At 39.3% G+C, this 17,542-nt stretch overlaps 1 protein-coding gene across 3 annotated transcripts in view; it reads right to left on the bottom strand.

The window, feature by feature from the left end:
- Nucleotides 1–17,542, bottom strand: part of Lyst (lysosomal trafficking regulator) — a 159,301-nt gene that overhangs the window by 125,502 nt on the left and 16,257 nt on the right. For all 3 annotated transcript variants that reach the window (XM_037205934.1, XM_028859792.2, XM_037205933.1), the window contains exons 2-3: nt 11,463–11,548; nt 8,819–9,017 (exon numbers count right to left, since the gene is read on the bottom strand). In XM_037205934.1, the coding sequence (XP_037061829.1) occupies nt 8,819–9,010 (192 nt within the window). In that variant the 5' untranslated portion in view covers nt 9,011–9,017; nt 11,463–11,548. The remainder of the gene's footprint in view (nt 1–8,818; nt 9,018–11,462; nt 11,549–17,542) is intronic.

Here is a 17,542-nt window from a genome sequence, read left to right on the forward strand (position 1 = left end):
GCTGGTAATATTTCTACAAGACAGAAAATCTAAGATGGGTACTAGGTTAGGGTAAAGATGATGGATTAAAATTTTTAAAAATTATATTTAGTATGCATTGCTGTTAGGCTTAGCAGTAAACGCCTTTACCTGCTGAGCCATCACATTAGCCCAGATTCATTTTTTAGACATATGCAATCTGAGATGCTAGGGGGGTGTCTAAATGGAGACAACTTTTAATAGATAATATACAGACCTGGAACTTAAGATATGAAGGTCATTTGGGTGGGTGCCTAGGACATATGTGAGGTTTTCCAGAGAGCAAGCAGAATAATGAGAGAGAACTAATGACAATGGTATTCAGAGCTCCAAGAGTCTTTAAGGAAGTAAGGGTGGACAGTGTTGAAGTAAGCCTGTTGAGCAGATCGACAGACTATTACAGAGAGAGCTGGAACCAGAGAAACCACAGAAGAGAGCAGTGAAAAGAAAACGCATTCATCAGGATGAAAGCTGTCATTTTCAAACTGTATAAAATGATGACTGAAAAGCCTTTAGCTACTGGAGGGTGTTGGTAACATTCACAGTCACAGCTTTGATGGAGTGATAATGGGATGAACAGAGTGTAAGTCCCTGTTACAGCAGGCTGAAGACTCAAAGGAGTTAAAGAAAGATTCCTAGTCTTAAATAAAGTAAATAACTTTTTAGTGCATTAATCTTTCAGAGTCCTAATCTGAGTCTTTAGTGGATTCTAATGGAACATACACACTGTCCTGATAAGTGAGTCCTTGTTCTGCAGCAGTACACTGGCAAATCATCACTGCTATGTGAACTGGCATTCCTGCCTTTCCCTGCTGCTCAACATGATCTGGAACGTCCCTAATACCTTCCTACCATGTAAGGACTAGCTCCAGCAATATTTCCTTGGTGAGGCTCGCTACCCCCTTCTTCCTGAGACAAGTACCCTCCGCCCCCAGTATTTCATGCCTGCTGCCCCCAGTTCACTATGCAGACTTATAGACCACAAGCCCTTGAAAGGATGAGATGGGGGCAAGTACAGAACTTAGGAGTTTGACCCTGCTATGCTAGAACAGCGGGCCTAGGTGGGAAGAGGAACATGTTGGCAGCTTCATACAACAATTCTTCACTTCATACTCAATTACTGTATTTCTAACACAACTCATTATTGCGGTAGCTCTCAATAATAATGATGATGATGATGATGATGTTGCATGTGTCTGTGTGCACATGCCATAGTGTATGTGTGCATGGTAGAGAACAACTTTGTGGAGTTGTTTCTCTTCTTCCATCCCAGAACATGAGTTCTGGGGGTCAAGCCCAGCATGCCAGGTTTCTGCAGCAATCACCTTTACCCACTGAGCCATCTCATTGGCCCTGATTCTATTACTTTTTAAAGTACTATATATTCCTGCTTTTTTTTAAATCCTTTCTGGTCTTCAGAGAAACTTCACATGTAACTCTGTCCTTTGAGACCCATAAATATTTTTCTCTTATTTGTAGGCACTCTGGAAAAGTAGGGCTTAGTTATTTCAAAGGAATCCCTAGTTCTATCTCCCCAAACCCAAAGTAGGCATGATAGTTATAGGATCTAGAAATAGGGTTGTTCCCTCATGCCAGACCCACACAGGCCACATCAGGGAACACAGGCCATGCACAGAGCCAGCCCTTCTCTGGCTTGCTTTCTAATGACCTGACAAAGAGAAACGAGTCTCTATCATACCGTCCCTTACTTTATATTTTCAGTTCTGTCTTCATTTCTAAAAGAGAAAAAGGCTGGATCATGCCTTTAAAATTTTCCCCTACAACAATCAATAATGAAGTCATTCTCACTGAGGTGCCACTTTCTCAATTCAGTTCAAGAAACACGTTACAATTACTTGGCAAATACCAGGCCCAGCTCTTTCCATGCTAGGCATCCAGGAGCCGTATGTAGTGTTAGAGGAAAGGGAAGGAGAAGTGAGTCAGGGAAAGGCTGAGACCCCAGTCCACACACATCTCTAGGAGGCTCAACGGGAGGCATCAGTGGAGACCTTGTCATGGAACGTTTGACATATCAAGGAACATGGCCTACAGCTAAAAAGTAATACAAAGTTACTGAAGTTATTCAATGGTATTACAAATGAATGTCTTGGCATACTAATTCAATTTAACTTTCCTACTATAAAAACATAATATGGTAACAGCATATTAACACATTGCTATTCTTTATTTCTCCTCTAAGAATTTTATTCTAATATATGTATATTATACATATATAAAAAAGTTTCTTCATTAGGATTATCTAATCTTTTTTTCCATCCTAACTATATAGCTACAGAGCTAAAGGAAACATATAATAAGTATGTACTGTTTTTTTTTAGTGTTGTTAAAAAGATTTCCTATTGATTGTTTTTATTTCTGTATACATCACTTTGAAAAACAGTATTTTTACTTCTCTGTTTAATTATCATTATGTTTGGTTTGCTTGTCTGTTTTAGACAGGGCTTTACTATGCAGCCTAGACTGGTTTCAAACTCACCGTGTAGCACAGATGACCCTGAACTCACAGTGATCCTCCTATACTGGTATTCCATGTGCTAAGTTATAGGTATGTGCTATCACTCTCAAAACAGTCATTATACTTTAAAATTCCACTCCACTATTGCATTTCTTTAAAAAACAAGGTATTGCCAGTGTGGTGACACATGCCTTTAATCCCAATACTTGGGAGGCAGAGGCAGGAAGATCTCTGAATTCAAGGCCAGCCTAGACTACATAGCAAGTTCCTGGACAGCTAGGACTAACTACATAGAGAGACCCTGTCTCAAAAGAAACAAAACAAAACAAACAAACAAATGAAAAACAACAACTCAACAACAGTACAGAAAAGTCTGTCTCAAAAACAGTTAGTTAGATATGGCTTTTGTAATACAGAGGTAATCCCACTAAGATTCATAAGAAACCTACATTTTAAAGAAGGTTGTACTTTTAAGAAACAGTGTGGGAAGAGAGAAAAAAGAAGGGTAAAGGGATGTGGGGGAATATGTTCAACATACAATATACACTTGTATGAAAACATTTTTTAGAGGACAGAAATACTACCAGCTTCACCTAAAAAGATGAAATAGAAAAAAAATGAAGAATTCTGTCTCCCACTCCCAGTAAAAAAAAAAAAATCTATTTTTAGTGCATGAAGCCAAGAGTCCTGGAGACCAGGAAATAATGAACCATTCATGTAGAATAAAAACATTTCAGGACCTCGGAATGGGTGGAAGCCTGCAAACGCAATCAGGTTCTACCTTGTATGTATTATGTATGTATGTATGTATGTATGTATGTTTGTATATATACAAATATAAACTTAATTTGTCACCATTAACCATTAAAAAGAAGCTCTTTGCCATTTAAAAAAGGATAACTTATTTAATAGATTAAAATGATTATGTTTAATAAATCATTAACAAATGGGGCTTATCATAGAAATCTAAACTTAGTGCAACATTTAAAAACCATCTGTGTACTTCACCCACACTAAAGAATTAAAAGAAAAGATAATGATAGTCTCAACAGATGCAGAAAAGACATTTGCCATAACTCAGCATCTGTTAAGGCTACAAACTCTCAGTGAACTAGGGACAGGAGAAAACCTCATTCTGATGAAAGGCAACTAAGAAGCACTGCACTCAAACCACATCCAATGGAAATGTATGTATTCCCCTTGGGTTAGACCCAAGGCTATCAGTCCACTCTCACCCATCAATTCCATCTGCTTCTGTGCTAGAAGACAGTCCGAAAAGGAAAAAAAAAAATTAAGGTATAAAAACTGGAAAAAAAACAAAACTGTCATTATTTACAAATGACATAGTTGCTAACACAAAAAATCCTAAGGAGTTTACAGAAAAATTTTGAGACCTAATAAATGAATTTAACAAAAAGGCACTACATCATATACAAGCAGCTCAATTTCTATAAGCAACAACCAGGAAAATTAAATTTTTAAATAATATTTGCAATAACATCAAAAGAGAATAAAATATGTACACAATTTCTATACTGAAAACATAACACTGCAGAGGAATCAAAGAAGACCCGAATTAACAGATTTACACCACGTTCACAGACTAGGAGAAATCAATAGTGCTAATTCTTTCCAAATTGATTTATGGATTCAACACCTCTCGAGTGAAAGCACAGCAAGTATTTGTACAGAAATGACAAACTGAATAAAATTTATATGGAAATCCAAAGGGCACAGAATGGGCATTGCCGATGAACTAGAATAAAACTGGAGAACTTACATGACTTGCTTCTGGATTTACTTTTTAAAAAACATTTATGTATGTATGTATGTATGTATTTGGGGGGTAGTACTTGTGCTATGATGCATGTATGGAGATCAGAGGATAACTTGCAGGAGCCAGTGTGTTCTAAGGATTGAACTCGGATCATTACACTTAGGCTTGGTGGCAAGGGCCTTGACCAACTAAGTCATCATGCTGCTGGCCCTCTGAATTTACTTTTACTTGAAAACCATAGTAATCAAGTCAGTACAGTATGGGTGAAGGAACAGACAATGAATTAGTGTACAGAATAGAAAGTTCAGATACAGACCGCTAAGTATGCAGTTAATTTGGAAAGAATTAACACTACTGAGTTCTCCCAGTCCATGAACATAGTATGAATAGGTTTATCTGGGTATTCTCTGATTCCTCTGCAGTGTTATGCTTTCAAGATCACCAGTGTTTTCATCTAGGAAAGAAGAGGCTCTGAAGAAGAAGTGATGCTGTAACATTTGGTATGTGTAGAAGAAAAGCGTAAGAATGGTAATGCCTACCTCACACTCTACCCAAACAGTAATTTAAATTGGATCACGGGTCTAAGGTTAAAAACAAGACTAAAAGGCTAGGAAGGCTGAGAATATAGCTTTAAAAGTAGAATATCTTACAACTTTAGGGTTGCAAGACATAAATTTTTAGAACAGAAAATACCACTGTAAAAGAGAAAACTCTCTTTTTCTGAAGACACTATTAAGGCTGATGGTATAGTTCAGTGGTTTAGTGCTTGCCTAACATTCAAGAGGCCCTGAGTTTGATCCCTAGCACTTATAAACAATAAGAAGAAAACACTTAAAAAATGAAAAGGCAGCCAGGTACAGTAGCACATACCTAAGTCTAGTCCTGGGTAGGCTAAGGATGGAGGAGAGAGAACTAGAAGCAGGCATGGACTGCCTACTGAAACCTTATCTTTAAAAAAGAAAAAGAAGGCCGGGCGGTGGTGGCGCACGCCTTTAATCCCAGCACTCGGGAGGCAGAGGCAGGCGGATCTTTGTGAGTTCGAGGCCAGCCTGGGCTACCAAGTGAGTTCCAGGAAAGGCGCAAAGCTACACAGAGAAACCCTGTCTCGAAAAACCAAAAAAAAAAAAAAAAAAAAAAAAAAAAAAAAAAAAAAAAAAAAAAAGAAAAAGAAGAAAACACAAGAAGAGAGAAAAGGGAAGCAGAGGGGAGCAGAGGGGAGGTGCCTGTTAGAAAGAAAATATCTGCACACTAACAATGACTTCTATCTCTAATACATGAAGAACTGGATGGATGACAAAGAAAAGTTAGACTTTCAAAATGGAACAAACTTAGACATTCACAAAAGAAGATACAATAGTCCCCCTTCTCCATAGTTTCACTTTCTGTGGTTTTGGTTATCGACAGTCACTATAGCAAAAAGAAAAAAAAATTCAAGAAATAACTCATAAAATTTAAATAACTTTTAATAAAGTACATCAATCAGAGTTAATAATATACCCTAAGGTCACCTAAGACTTAAGACTGGGTCAGGACATAGTAGTGCATGTCTTTAATCCCAACACTTGGGAGGCAGAGACAGACAAATCTCAGTGAGTTCAAGGCCATCTTGGTCTATATAGTGAGTTCCTGGACAGTCAGAGCAACATAGGGAGACCTTGTCTCAAAAACAACAAAAAAGACTTAAAACTGCTATGCTACTGTATACTCAGACTGTTTGTTTACCTGCCTTTAAGAGAATGGTTTAATAATCAACTTTACTTGCCTTGGATTTCCCATGTAATCAACTTTCATAACCTAAGCTAATGCATAATTGTAATCTTAAATTGAGCATTCTTCCATGCATGTTCTAATAATCATTGGCTGAAAGCAGCAAAAACAGAAGTTGAAAGCAATCTTATAAAATGAATAGTCACTCAGTTTCTCAGAAAATTACAATCAATATACCTCAAGACCCAGCTATATCACTCTTGGGCATCTACCCAAAGGATGCTCCATCATACCACAAGGACACTTGCTCAACTATGTTTATAGCAGATTTATTTATAATAGCCAGAAACTGTAAACAACCTAGATGTCCCTCAACTGAAGAATGGATAAAGAAATGTGGTACATTGACACAATGAAGTACTGCTGTGGGATGGTCTGTATGTCAAATGTGTTGCTCTGGTTGGTCAATAAATAAAACACTGATTGGCCAGTAGCCAGGCAGGAAGTATAGGCATGACTAACAGAGAGGAGAATTGAGAGAACAGGAAGGCTGAGAGAGACACTGCCAGCCATGACAAGCAGCATGTGAAGATGCCGGTAAGCCACGAGCCACGTGGCAAGGTATAGATTTATAGAAATGGGTTAATTTAAGATGTAAGAACTAGATAGCTAGCAGCCTGAGCCATTAGGCCAAATAGTTTAAATAATATAAGTGTCTGTGTGTTTATTTTATAAGTGGGCTGTCGAACTGCCGGGGCTTGGCAGAACTGGGAGAGGAAACTCTCTAGCTATAAAGTACTACTAAGCTGTTAAAAAAAAAAAAATGACATCATGAAATTTGCAGGCAAATGGATAGAACTAGGAAAAAAAATCCTGAGTGAGTTAACCCAGACCCAGAAACATATGGTATGTACTCACTTATAAGTAGATATTAGCTGTAAAGGAAAGGATAACCATGCTACAATCCACAGACCCAGATAAATTCAGTAACAAGGAGGGCTGGGGGGGGGGCGGATACTTGGATCTCCATAGGAAAAGGAAATAGAGATTTTGCGGGTAGACTAGGGTTGGGTGGGTTTGGGAACAGGAGGGATGGAAGGGGAGAGTACTGGAAGAGACAACTGGAAAAATGTGGCATTTCAGGGTAAGGCAGAAACCTAGTGTAATGGAAACTCCCAGGATTCTGTAAGGGTGACACTAGCTAAGACTCCTAACAATAGTATGTATGTAACCTGAACTAGCCATCTCCTGTGAGCAGGCAAGACTTCAAGTGGAGAGACTGGGACACCAGCCCAGCCACGTAATCTTCGACATACAATTTGTCCTGCCTATAAGATGTGCTGGGGTAAAGGTGGCACAGAAATTGTGGGAGTGGCCAACCAATGACTAGTATAGCCTGAGACCCATGCCACAAGAGGGAGCCCAGCCCTGACACTGCCTGGAGTGTCAGGACAGAGAGGCTGGATAGGCCAGAGACCTAGGATTGAACCAAACAGGATTCGAGAGAAAAAAAAAAAGTCAATGAAATGATTCCTATGATATTCTGCTATACTCGTAGACTAGCATAACTGTCATCAAAGAGGCTTCATCCAGCAACTGATGAAAACAGATACAGAGACCCACAGCCAAACATGAAGCAGAGCTCGGGGAATTGTGCAGAAGATGGGGAAGAAGGATTGTAGGAGCCAGAGGGGTCAAGAACACCACAAGAAAACCCACAGAATCAACTAACCTGGGCTCATAGGGGCTCACAGAGAGTGAACTGACAACTAGAGAGCCTACATGGGACTGACCTAAGCCCTCTGCATTTATGTTACAGTTGTATAGCTTGGTCTTCTTGTGGGACTCCTAACAGTAGGAGCAGGGGCTAGCTCTGGCTCTTTTGCCAGCTTTTGGGACCCTTTTCCACATACTTGGTTGCCTTGTCCAGCCTTAATATGAGGGAAGGTGCCTAGTCCTACTGCAACTTGGTATGCTGTGTTTAGTTGATATCAATGGGAGGCCTGCCCTTTTCTGAATAAAAATGGAGGAATAGTGGATGAGAGGGACAGATGGGAGATGGGGGAAGGGGCTGGGAGGACAGGAGGGAGGGGAAAGTGCGGTTGGGATGTAAATAATAATAATAAAAATCATTTTTAGGAAATGAATATCCACCATAAATATTGAACGCAACATGTGGATATTGCCTGATAAGCAATGATGTTTGTGGTACTGTTTGTTATCTGGGTCAGTTGGGGTCAACTGGACTCTATACTTATGTACTTTATGCTAAAGATTTCTGTAAAGTATCTCTCATTCCTTTCCCATGTGATGCCTTTTGTGCTGTTCAATGAAGACAGAACAAAACCCTCTGTTATGGACAAAGTTATGCACAGATACAGGGACAGATTTATAGGACAGACTTCAGGCAGTCACAGATTCAGATTCATGCAGCAGAAAGAAGATGGAAGATGTAGGAAGCTTGAGGTAGAGAATTCAAATCTGGCTTGATTTTGATTAAATAACAACAAGGGAAAGTGCAAATATTTCTTTCCTTAATGTAATAACAATGTATTATTGGTGACTTGGAGATTATTACTGAAGTGTCCAAACCAACTGCAAAAAGCATATATATGAAACCTCTTTAGAAAAAAAGGCCACTTTTTAGAACTCCAAGATATTTCAGACAGTTTGAAAAGTATCCAAATAAATTATATTTCCATAAATAGGGCTAACATTTCTGGTGGAATAATGTGAAAGACAGGACTCTAACTCAAGGAGATTCTCAGAAAGGATGAAATCTACAAGTTATAAGCTGATGACCAGGAGTAGCATACTGATGAGCAATTGTTTGACATTACCTGGTCAATGATAGAGTTTAGCTTGGTAAGTAACAGAAATCCTCGCCCATGGACAAGGTACTGTCCAAGGGTTGCCATGTGTGTCTCCTCCTCTTCTTCTTCCCGGGCCTCCGCCCTCTGGACCACTGCATTGCAAAGCTGGTTGACATCGACCAGAAATTCACGTGCCAATGAGTTACTGTCAGTACTCATGACAGAGCTATAAAATGAACAGAATACAAAAGATTTTTTAAACAAATATAAATTTACCTTTAACTATATGTGATTCGTAGAGTGACTTAAAATTGCATGTATCAGTGTCTAGCTCTCTACTATTCTCAGGCATAGTTCTGACCTCATTAGATAAATCTAAATGGCAGTACCAGTCCAGGGTCTGAAATGCCTGGGCACACACAGGCAGACTAAGTGACACCACCTGGGAGAAGACACAAGTGAACAGTGACAGTTAAGGGAGGGCCTGACTTTCTCTCTTACACAGAATAAACAATAAGGAAATTGTTCTTGCTTTGCATATTTAAAACAGATAAGCGGATCTTTTAAAAATATAAACTGGAGGTTGCAGAAATGGTTCAGCAGTTAGGATACCTTGCTGCCCCTGCAGAGGATCTGGATTTAGTTCCCAACACCCATATGGCAACTCAAAACTGCCTTACAACTCCAATTTCAGGGGATCCAAGGCCTCCTTCTGGCCTCCGCTGGCACCAAGCAAGCATGTGATGCACATATATACATGCAGACAAGACACTCACACACAAAATGAAAATAAATAAAAAGATAAAACATAGTTTTTCTCTTGATATAACCCAGTCACTGACCTACCCTCCTAAAACTCCAACACTTAGTTAATGCAGGAAGTGGTGATTCCTGTCAGGTGAGAACTGATGAAATTTAGCTGCCAAGCTTATGTCACTTTTAGCCAAATAAAAGGCAATGTGGCACTTTAACATTAAGAGAAATAGCAAGGTAAAACACACAGGGAATGAAGACTGAGAAAAACATACATTCAGAAAAGAAAAATCAGAAACAATATAATAGTCAAAGAGTTTCAGAATAGGTTTAACTTATGGCTAGAAGTAATTTGGAGGGCTGGAGAGAGGGCTCAGCATTTAAGAGCACTTGCTGCTTTTGCAGAGGACCTAAATGTGGTCCCAGAACCCATATGTCTGCTAACAATTGCAGAACCAAGGGATATGACACCCTCTTCTGGCCTCTGCAGGCACAAGGCAGGCACATGGTCCACATATAATACAAGCAAAACACTCATTAAAAACAAAAACAAAACCTTTTCACATGAGCTCTTACTCTTTATTTTTTCAAACTGACAAAATTTCATTTATTGTACACAACACAATGTTTTAAAAACATACATATCTATATACACTGTGGAATGGTTAAATCAAGTTAATTAACAAATTTATTATTTTACACAGTTATGCTACAATGAGAACACCAAGGTCCACTGTTTTACTTTCCTCCCTCCTCCCTCCACCCCCACCCCAACAGGGTTTCTCTGTAGCCCTGGCTGTCCTGGAACTCAAGAGTTCCACCTGTCTCTGCCTCCTGAGTGCTGGGATAAAGGTGTGCACCACCACCACCTGGCCTGTTTTACATTTTTCTTTTTTTTTTTTTTTTTAATATATTTATTATGTATACAGTATTCTGCCTGCATGTATGCCTGTATGCCAGAAGAGGGAACCAGATCTCATTATAGATGGTTGTGAGCCACCATGTGGTTGCTGGGAGTTGAACTCAGGACCTCTGGAAGAGCAGCCAGTGCTCTTAACCTCAGAGCCATCTCTTCAGCCCCTGTTTTACATTTTTAAAGAATATAATATATCATCACTGACTATGGTTACTATGCTGGGCAACAAATTACCATTATCTACACACTGCCAAAGTTCTGAATTCTCCTATGCAATATTCATACAACAGTTACATGCTAATTAGCACAAATGGGACACAACACTAGTAGGTCACCAGAGGGTATTTCTATTTTGTTCATTACTTCCTAGAATAAATGTTGAATATCCTTGAATATTTTCCAGCCATTCTGAATATCCACTGAACACATAGGCATATATTTTTCTTAAATTTTTTCTAATATTTTACATACTCAGAAAAGTATACAGAATACATGATGTGAGCACATACACAAAAAAGACACATACATGCCAGGCAGTGGTGGCACATGCCTTTAATCCCAGCACTCAGGTGGATTTCTGTGAGGTTGAGGCCAGCCTGCTGTTCTACAGAGCAAGATTAGGACAGGCACCAAAACTACACAGAGAAATCCTGTCTCAAACCCCACCCCCAAAAAGATACAATATTTAAAAAGTGTATAGAACATGAGCCAACACTCAGAATTAATAAGTGTTAGCATTCATCATGTTCAAGTGAGTTTGCGAATGTGCGTATGTGTATGTAAAGAAACCAAGATTCACAGCACAGGAAAGCTACACCACACTAGCTAGTACTTATCATTATCATGCATGATTTTACAGGTTACACAGATTTATAGCTATAAAAACATTAACTACACAATCTATATATACACCTTTTCTGCAGAGAATCTAATTGTTTACTATGTAGCTCCAAAATTTAACCTTGACCCAAGTCTTCTGACTGTTCATATTATGTTACTTACCAGTCTTTCAACACTTCTGTAACATTCAGTGTATGTAATATTTTGGTTCATGAACTACAGAAAATTGTCTCAGCAAAAGGCTTCACCTATAAGAAAAAGATACAAATATATTAGTAGCAATAAAAAAAACCACAAATAATGTTAATAAAGTTCTGACAAAATACCAGCAGCCAATGTTTGTATATGATATATGTAACAGGCAACAAATTATTTGTGTTATCAAGAGCATACTTAAAAGAAGTCCTAGCCAGTTAAGAACCTCTTAGAACCACCTCACAGGTAGCCTCACCCACCCACCCACCCACCTACTGACCCTAATATCCTGCCACCTGAGAACAGGGCAGAGCCCCACACCTTATACAGGTAAGTGCTACCCAGTGGGCAACCCCAGCCCCACCACCCACACTGAGAATGGAGCAGAGGATCTCATACAGGTAGCACCAATTCCTAAAGCCTTACTGTTATAACAATAGATTAGTGTATCTCTTGACCCTGACCAGAGAAGCTTCTTTTTTGTAGCAGATAACAATTTAACACAGATACCCATACCTGCTCAATATGCAGAGAATAAGAGACTGTAGAGTGCTCAGATCTACATGGGACATCTATACCACACCCTCTCCTCCTAAGGCTCAGGGATGGAGGAAGAGGAGATAGACAGATTGTAAGAACAAGAAACAAGATGACTATAGCCAAACAGTATTTCCCTTGATACAACAGGGAAGTTACACAGAGAAACGGACAGTGACTCAAGACCTGTGCAAGATCAAGCCAGACAAAAACCCGGAATGAAGGGAGGAGGTGGTCAGGAAGTTCCACCCTGAAGAGCTATTGACAACTAATGACTGCTAGAAAAAGGAGAGCCACTTTTCTTCAGGAATGTGGTACCTGAGAGATTCAGCATGCTCCAGTGCATGGCCCTACACCTGTGCATACTGGCAACACTCTGTGAGTTAAAAAAAAGAGAGAGAGAAATAGAACATATGAAATTGGGAGAGAATAGTGGTGGTGGGGATAAGGGAGTAATTGGAGGGAGGGAATGAGATGTGGACTTGATCAAAACAATATATGCAAGCATAACATTTTTTGTTTTTAGGTTTTTCAAGACAGGGTTTCTCTGTGTAGCTTTGCGCCTTTCCTGGGACTCACTTGGTAGTCCAGGCTGGCCTTGAACTCACAGAGATCTGCCTGCCTCTGCCTCCCGAGTGCTGGGATTAAAGGGATGTGCCACCACCGCCCAGCTGCAAGCATAACATTCTTAATTAATAAAAAAATTAAAATTAAAAAAGAGCGAGCCAGGCGGTGGTGGTGCATGCCTTTAATCCCAGCACCCGGAAGGCAGAGCCAGGCAGATCTTTGTGAGTTCGAGGCCAGCCTGGTCTACAGAGCGAGATCCAGGAAAGGCACCAAAACTACACAGAGAAACCCTGTCTTGAAAAACCAAAAAAAAAAAAAAGAAAGAAAGAAAGAAAGAAATGCCTAACTTCAAGGCTTGAGTCTTGAAGAAAATCCTGGAATATAGAGCTGTACCTTAGTCATCACAATCCTCTGCTCTTCCTTTTCTAACTCCTACCTCCACATAAAATACAAATTAACCACACAGGAAAATGAGACAAGTATCTGCTAAACAGAAACTAGGGAATGATGGGATACCAGTCACATAAAATTCAAGGTTCCTACAGACAGCCAACCAATTAATTACTCTCCTGTTAGGGTGGATAGTATTTGAACATATAGGAAAACTCAAAACCCCAAAACCAAATAATGATGAATTCCCACCAAATTTCATCTTCTTGAATTCCTTGTTTTGTTTGAATTCTTAAAATGAAATGAAATTCTTCTGGGTATAATACAGTAAAGGCTACTTCCAGGGTGCTGAGGAAATTTTCTGCTTCTGAGAGCAACAGATGCTTCTGTTCAGCTTTCTGTTCTCTGTAGTCTTTACCAGGAAAACATGAGGAAATGTTTCTTTATTGGCTATGAGATTATTTTTAATGACAAAGTTTTTTAAAAAAAAATAAAAGTGATCTTTAAATGTTTCGAACTACTTAAAATCCAAAAAACTACCTTGAGTGTGTTGGCAAACAGTCTTGATCACACATTATTCTACAATCTGGAAGATAAAGCAGGCAGGAAACGGAACAAGGAGCCATTCGAGACTATATGGAGTTTGTGTGAGTCAGAGTAGGTGCAGCCCACATCACCAGTGAACAGTGCCACAGCGGCTTGGCTAATTTCCCACAGAAATCTAGATACATTACAGTTGCAACTTTATCTGCCGTCAAAGGGGGCGGGCTGAGCTCACTATCTGGATGATTTCTCAGAGAACCCATGCAAACTACTGACCTTTCCCATGTGTAAATATCTACCAATATTTTAAAGTCAACTCTAGAATTTTGTGGGGGGAATGTCAAGTTCACTAAAATCTATGGAACCTACATTCTCTTAAATTTTGCAACATTCCACTTCCACAGCTTCTTACAAGTTTTCTTGAGTATTACAATTCCTCAAATCTGCTTGGAATCTGACCCTGAGGCATGAATTCATTTAGATTAGCCAGAGGTTCTAGATCTCCTCCCTCGCCTTGGGCTTCAATTTTTTCTTATTATGTTTCTTACATTTATCTTCATTAGTCTGCATATATTCTCTGTGTCAGAGAAGACAAAGAACAGAAGCTGAGAGCTTTGGTTTCTCCTTTGAATCCAATTACAGGGTCAGTTTGTTAACAACAATTTATTTGTAATTTTCATTCTCTTTTTTACAAAGTAAAAAGGCCAGATTAACTTGTTTCAAAATCTCAGTTCTTTATTCTATTGGGATGTGTTTCTCTTTTGTGTCTTGTGTGTATTATTTGGCTTCATATCCTTCTTTCCTCCTTTTACACATGCTATTTTAAAATCAGCCCATTTGCCTAATTTATTTCTCTGTCTCTTTTTCCTTTACATATTTACAGTTGTTCCATAAAACCACTATGACTGCTATATGACCACTTTTGTTTCCAGGGCCTATAGCCATGGCACCTTATCTACCTTATTTATTACCATCTTATTTGTTTACACCTTACAAACTTTATAGTTTTTAATTTCAATTTTATTATTATTGCATGTGAAGATTATGTCTTAGTTACTTTTCTATTGCTGTGAAGAGACACCATGACCAAGGCAACTTACAGAAGAGATTATTGGGGTTTACAGTTTCAGAGGGTGAGCCCATGACCATCATGACAGGGAGTACAGCAGCAGGCAGGCAGGTAGGCAGGGCCCTGGAGCAGTAGCTAACAGCTTACTTACATCTGACCAACAAACAGGAGGCAGAGAGCGCACTAATGGTGTGGGTTTCTGAAACCTCCAAGCCCACCCCTGGCGATGCATCTCCTCTATCAAGGCCTCACCTCCTAGTCATTCCCAAACAGTTTCACCAATCAAGAACCAAGTATTCAAATATGAGCCTATGGGGCCATTCTTATTCAAACACATGCCACAACACACATGTAGAAATCAGAGCACAATTCTGTAGAGTCAGTTCTCTTTCTACCTTTAGGAGGGTTCTGGGGATGGAATTCAGGTCACCAGGCTCTTGTGGTAAATGTTTCCACCTGCTGAGTCATGTCTCCAGTCCCTGTGACTACATACCAAAATTTGTTGTATCCCAGCTATGGTGGTTAATCTTGTCAATTTGATTGGATTGGGAAATGGCCAGGAGACCAGTAAGGCATACCTCTTAGCATATCTGAGGATTTTTCCAGAGACAATTGGATCTGGAGGACTCTGACCCAATCACTGGTTTAATTCACTGATAGATTCAAGTTTCAACAGACTAGTAAAACTGTGGACAGCAGAGCTAGCTGAAGGAAGCTGGTTGCTGGGAATACACCCCTCAAGGGAATGTCTTGGCTCTGATACTTTCCTGTTACCTCTACTTCCTAGTAACCATGAAGTAAGTAGCCTTTATCTGACATGGTACCGCCACCATGATTTTCTGCCTTGCTTCAGGAACAAACCAACAAGACCAGATCCCCATCAACTGAAACCTCTGAAACCACAAACCCAAATTAATCTTTTCTCCTTTTAAATTGTTTCTCTCAAGTATTTGTCAGTGACAAGAACTAATTTAACGCACCAGCCTGGTTCCATGTTCTTCCTGTTTATAATTAGAGAAGATCTAGTTGGTACTAGATTAAGAATACAAAACACTGGGTCAGCAAAATGGCTCAGTAGGTAAAGGTGCTAGCCACCAAGTCTGGTGACCTAAGTTCAATTCCAGGAACTCACGAGGTGGAAGGAAGGAACTGACTCCAGCAAGTTGTGCTCTGATCTGTATGCATGTGCCATGGGATGCACATTACCAACATTTACAAACAAATAAATAATAAAGGTAATTTTTTAAACATGTACAAAGGAATACAAAACACACACACACACACACACACACACACACACACACACCTCAGTCTTAAGAAGCTCACAATACAGTGACAAAGGAAAGCCAGAAGAGAGGACCCTGCATATTCTTAAGGGTACCTGACCCAAATTTGAGTCCAGGAAGCTTCCTGAGAGAGGTAATCTTTAATAAGCTAAAGGATCTTTAAGTAGAAGATGGACAAATGAGAAAATGAGGAGAGAAAAGTATTACACACAGAAAGGACAGTTCAAGCTAAGTCACTGAGGACATTACACTAAGTTTGGTATTGTAATTGTAATATAAAAATACAGGAAAAATGAGGATGGAATGGTAGGTGAAAACCAGAGAATTTTGACATTATACCAAGAATTTAATCTATTGGCTAGTGGGTCTTGGAATCATCTACAGACTTTGCCATGTTTCCACCTTCAAAGACTGATCCTAAACTGAAGAAGGCCCAAGGTCACCATAATTAAATAGAGATTCTGATGAATAGGCCCGACAGCTATGACACAGGTGACAGAAAGCCCAGGACTAAATTTTAAATGTAAGAGGAGCACAGCTAAGGTTGAGCAGATAGATATTTTCTTGTAGAAAAGTAGAAGCAAGATTTCAAGAAAAAATCTAGCATTATGTAAACCAATTTAGATACTGCTGTAATATTTCAAGTAAAAGGTGAGACCTTTTTTCCTAAGCAATAGTAGAAGAGTATAATTTTAATAGATTTCTATTTAGGAATTACATGAGCATAATTCTGATGATATATTAGATTGGGAAGAAAGAAGGAGAGTCAGAACAACTTTCTAAATGGCTGACTGAACTGCTGGTGTTGTCACAGGGACATCATACAGCAGAAGAGCTGAGGTATGTGTGCAGAATGACTGCCAGGGCAAAAACACACCTGGTCATCTGATAAGTGAACTACGACTCTGTCCATTAGGCCCATGATGAACTTCTTTGCAGTAACAATGAAGACTAAATTCACTATGCCATACATTTCAATCCCCGAACTTCTTAAAACAACCATGCCAACTCTACCCACAGTTTCCAAAACATGGTAGAATAGTGTAAATTCATATCAGTCTTTTGAAAAAACAAGACAAACAAAGAAGGAAAAATAGGATGTTACAGAGAAAAGCCATAGGTCAAGAAAGGTTTTTGTTATATTGTTTAAAACATTCAGTTCTTATTTTGTTTTAGAACTGTTGAGAACCCAATCATATTTTTAGGTTCTAAGAAAGAAACAGGCCGGGCAGTGGTGGCGCACACCTTTAATCCCAGCACTCAGGAGGCAGAGCCAGGTGAATCTTTTTGAGTTCGAGGCCAGCCTGGTCTACAGAGCAAGACCCAGGAAAGGTGCAAATCTACACAGAGAAACCCTGTCTCAAAAAACCAAAAAGAAAGAAAGAAACAGGCATGGAAGTACAGTTAGATATCTCTGACTGGCTCTGCCTGGCCCTTCTCCCAAGCAATTCAATCATAGTAAGAGTATTAACACCATGAAAAGGACAAACACTATACAAGGTCTCTAAATTTTTGTTTAATCATTGTGCGTGTGCATAAATGAAAGCAAGTGGGGACATGTGTGTGAAAGTCAGAGGACAAATTTGTGAAGTTAGTTCTCTTTTTCTACCTTTACATGAGCTCTGGAGCTTGAACTCAAAGTCACCAAAATTTCC

The sequence above is a fragment of the Peromyscus leucopus genome, chromosome 5 (genome assembly GCF_004664715.2).
Source record: "Peromyscus leucopus breed LL Stock chromosome 5, UCI_PerLeu_2.1, whole genome shotgun sequence".
In the NCBI taxonomy this organism is placed as follows: domain Eukaryota; kingdom Metazoa; phylum Chordata; class Mammalia; order Rodentia; family Cricetidae; genus Peromyscus; species Peromyscus leucopus.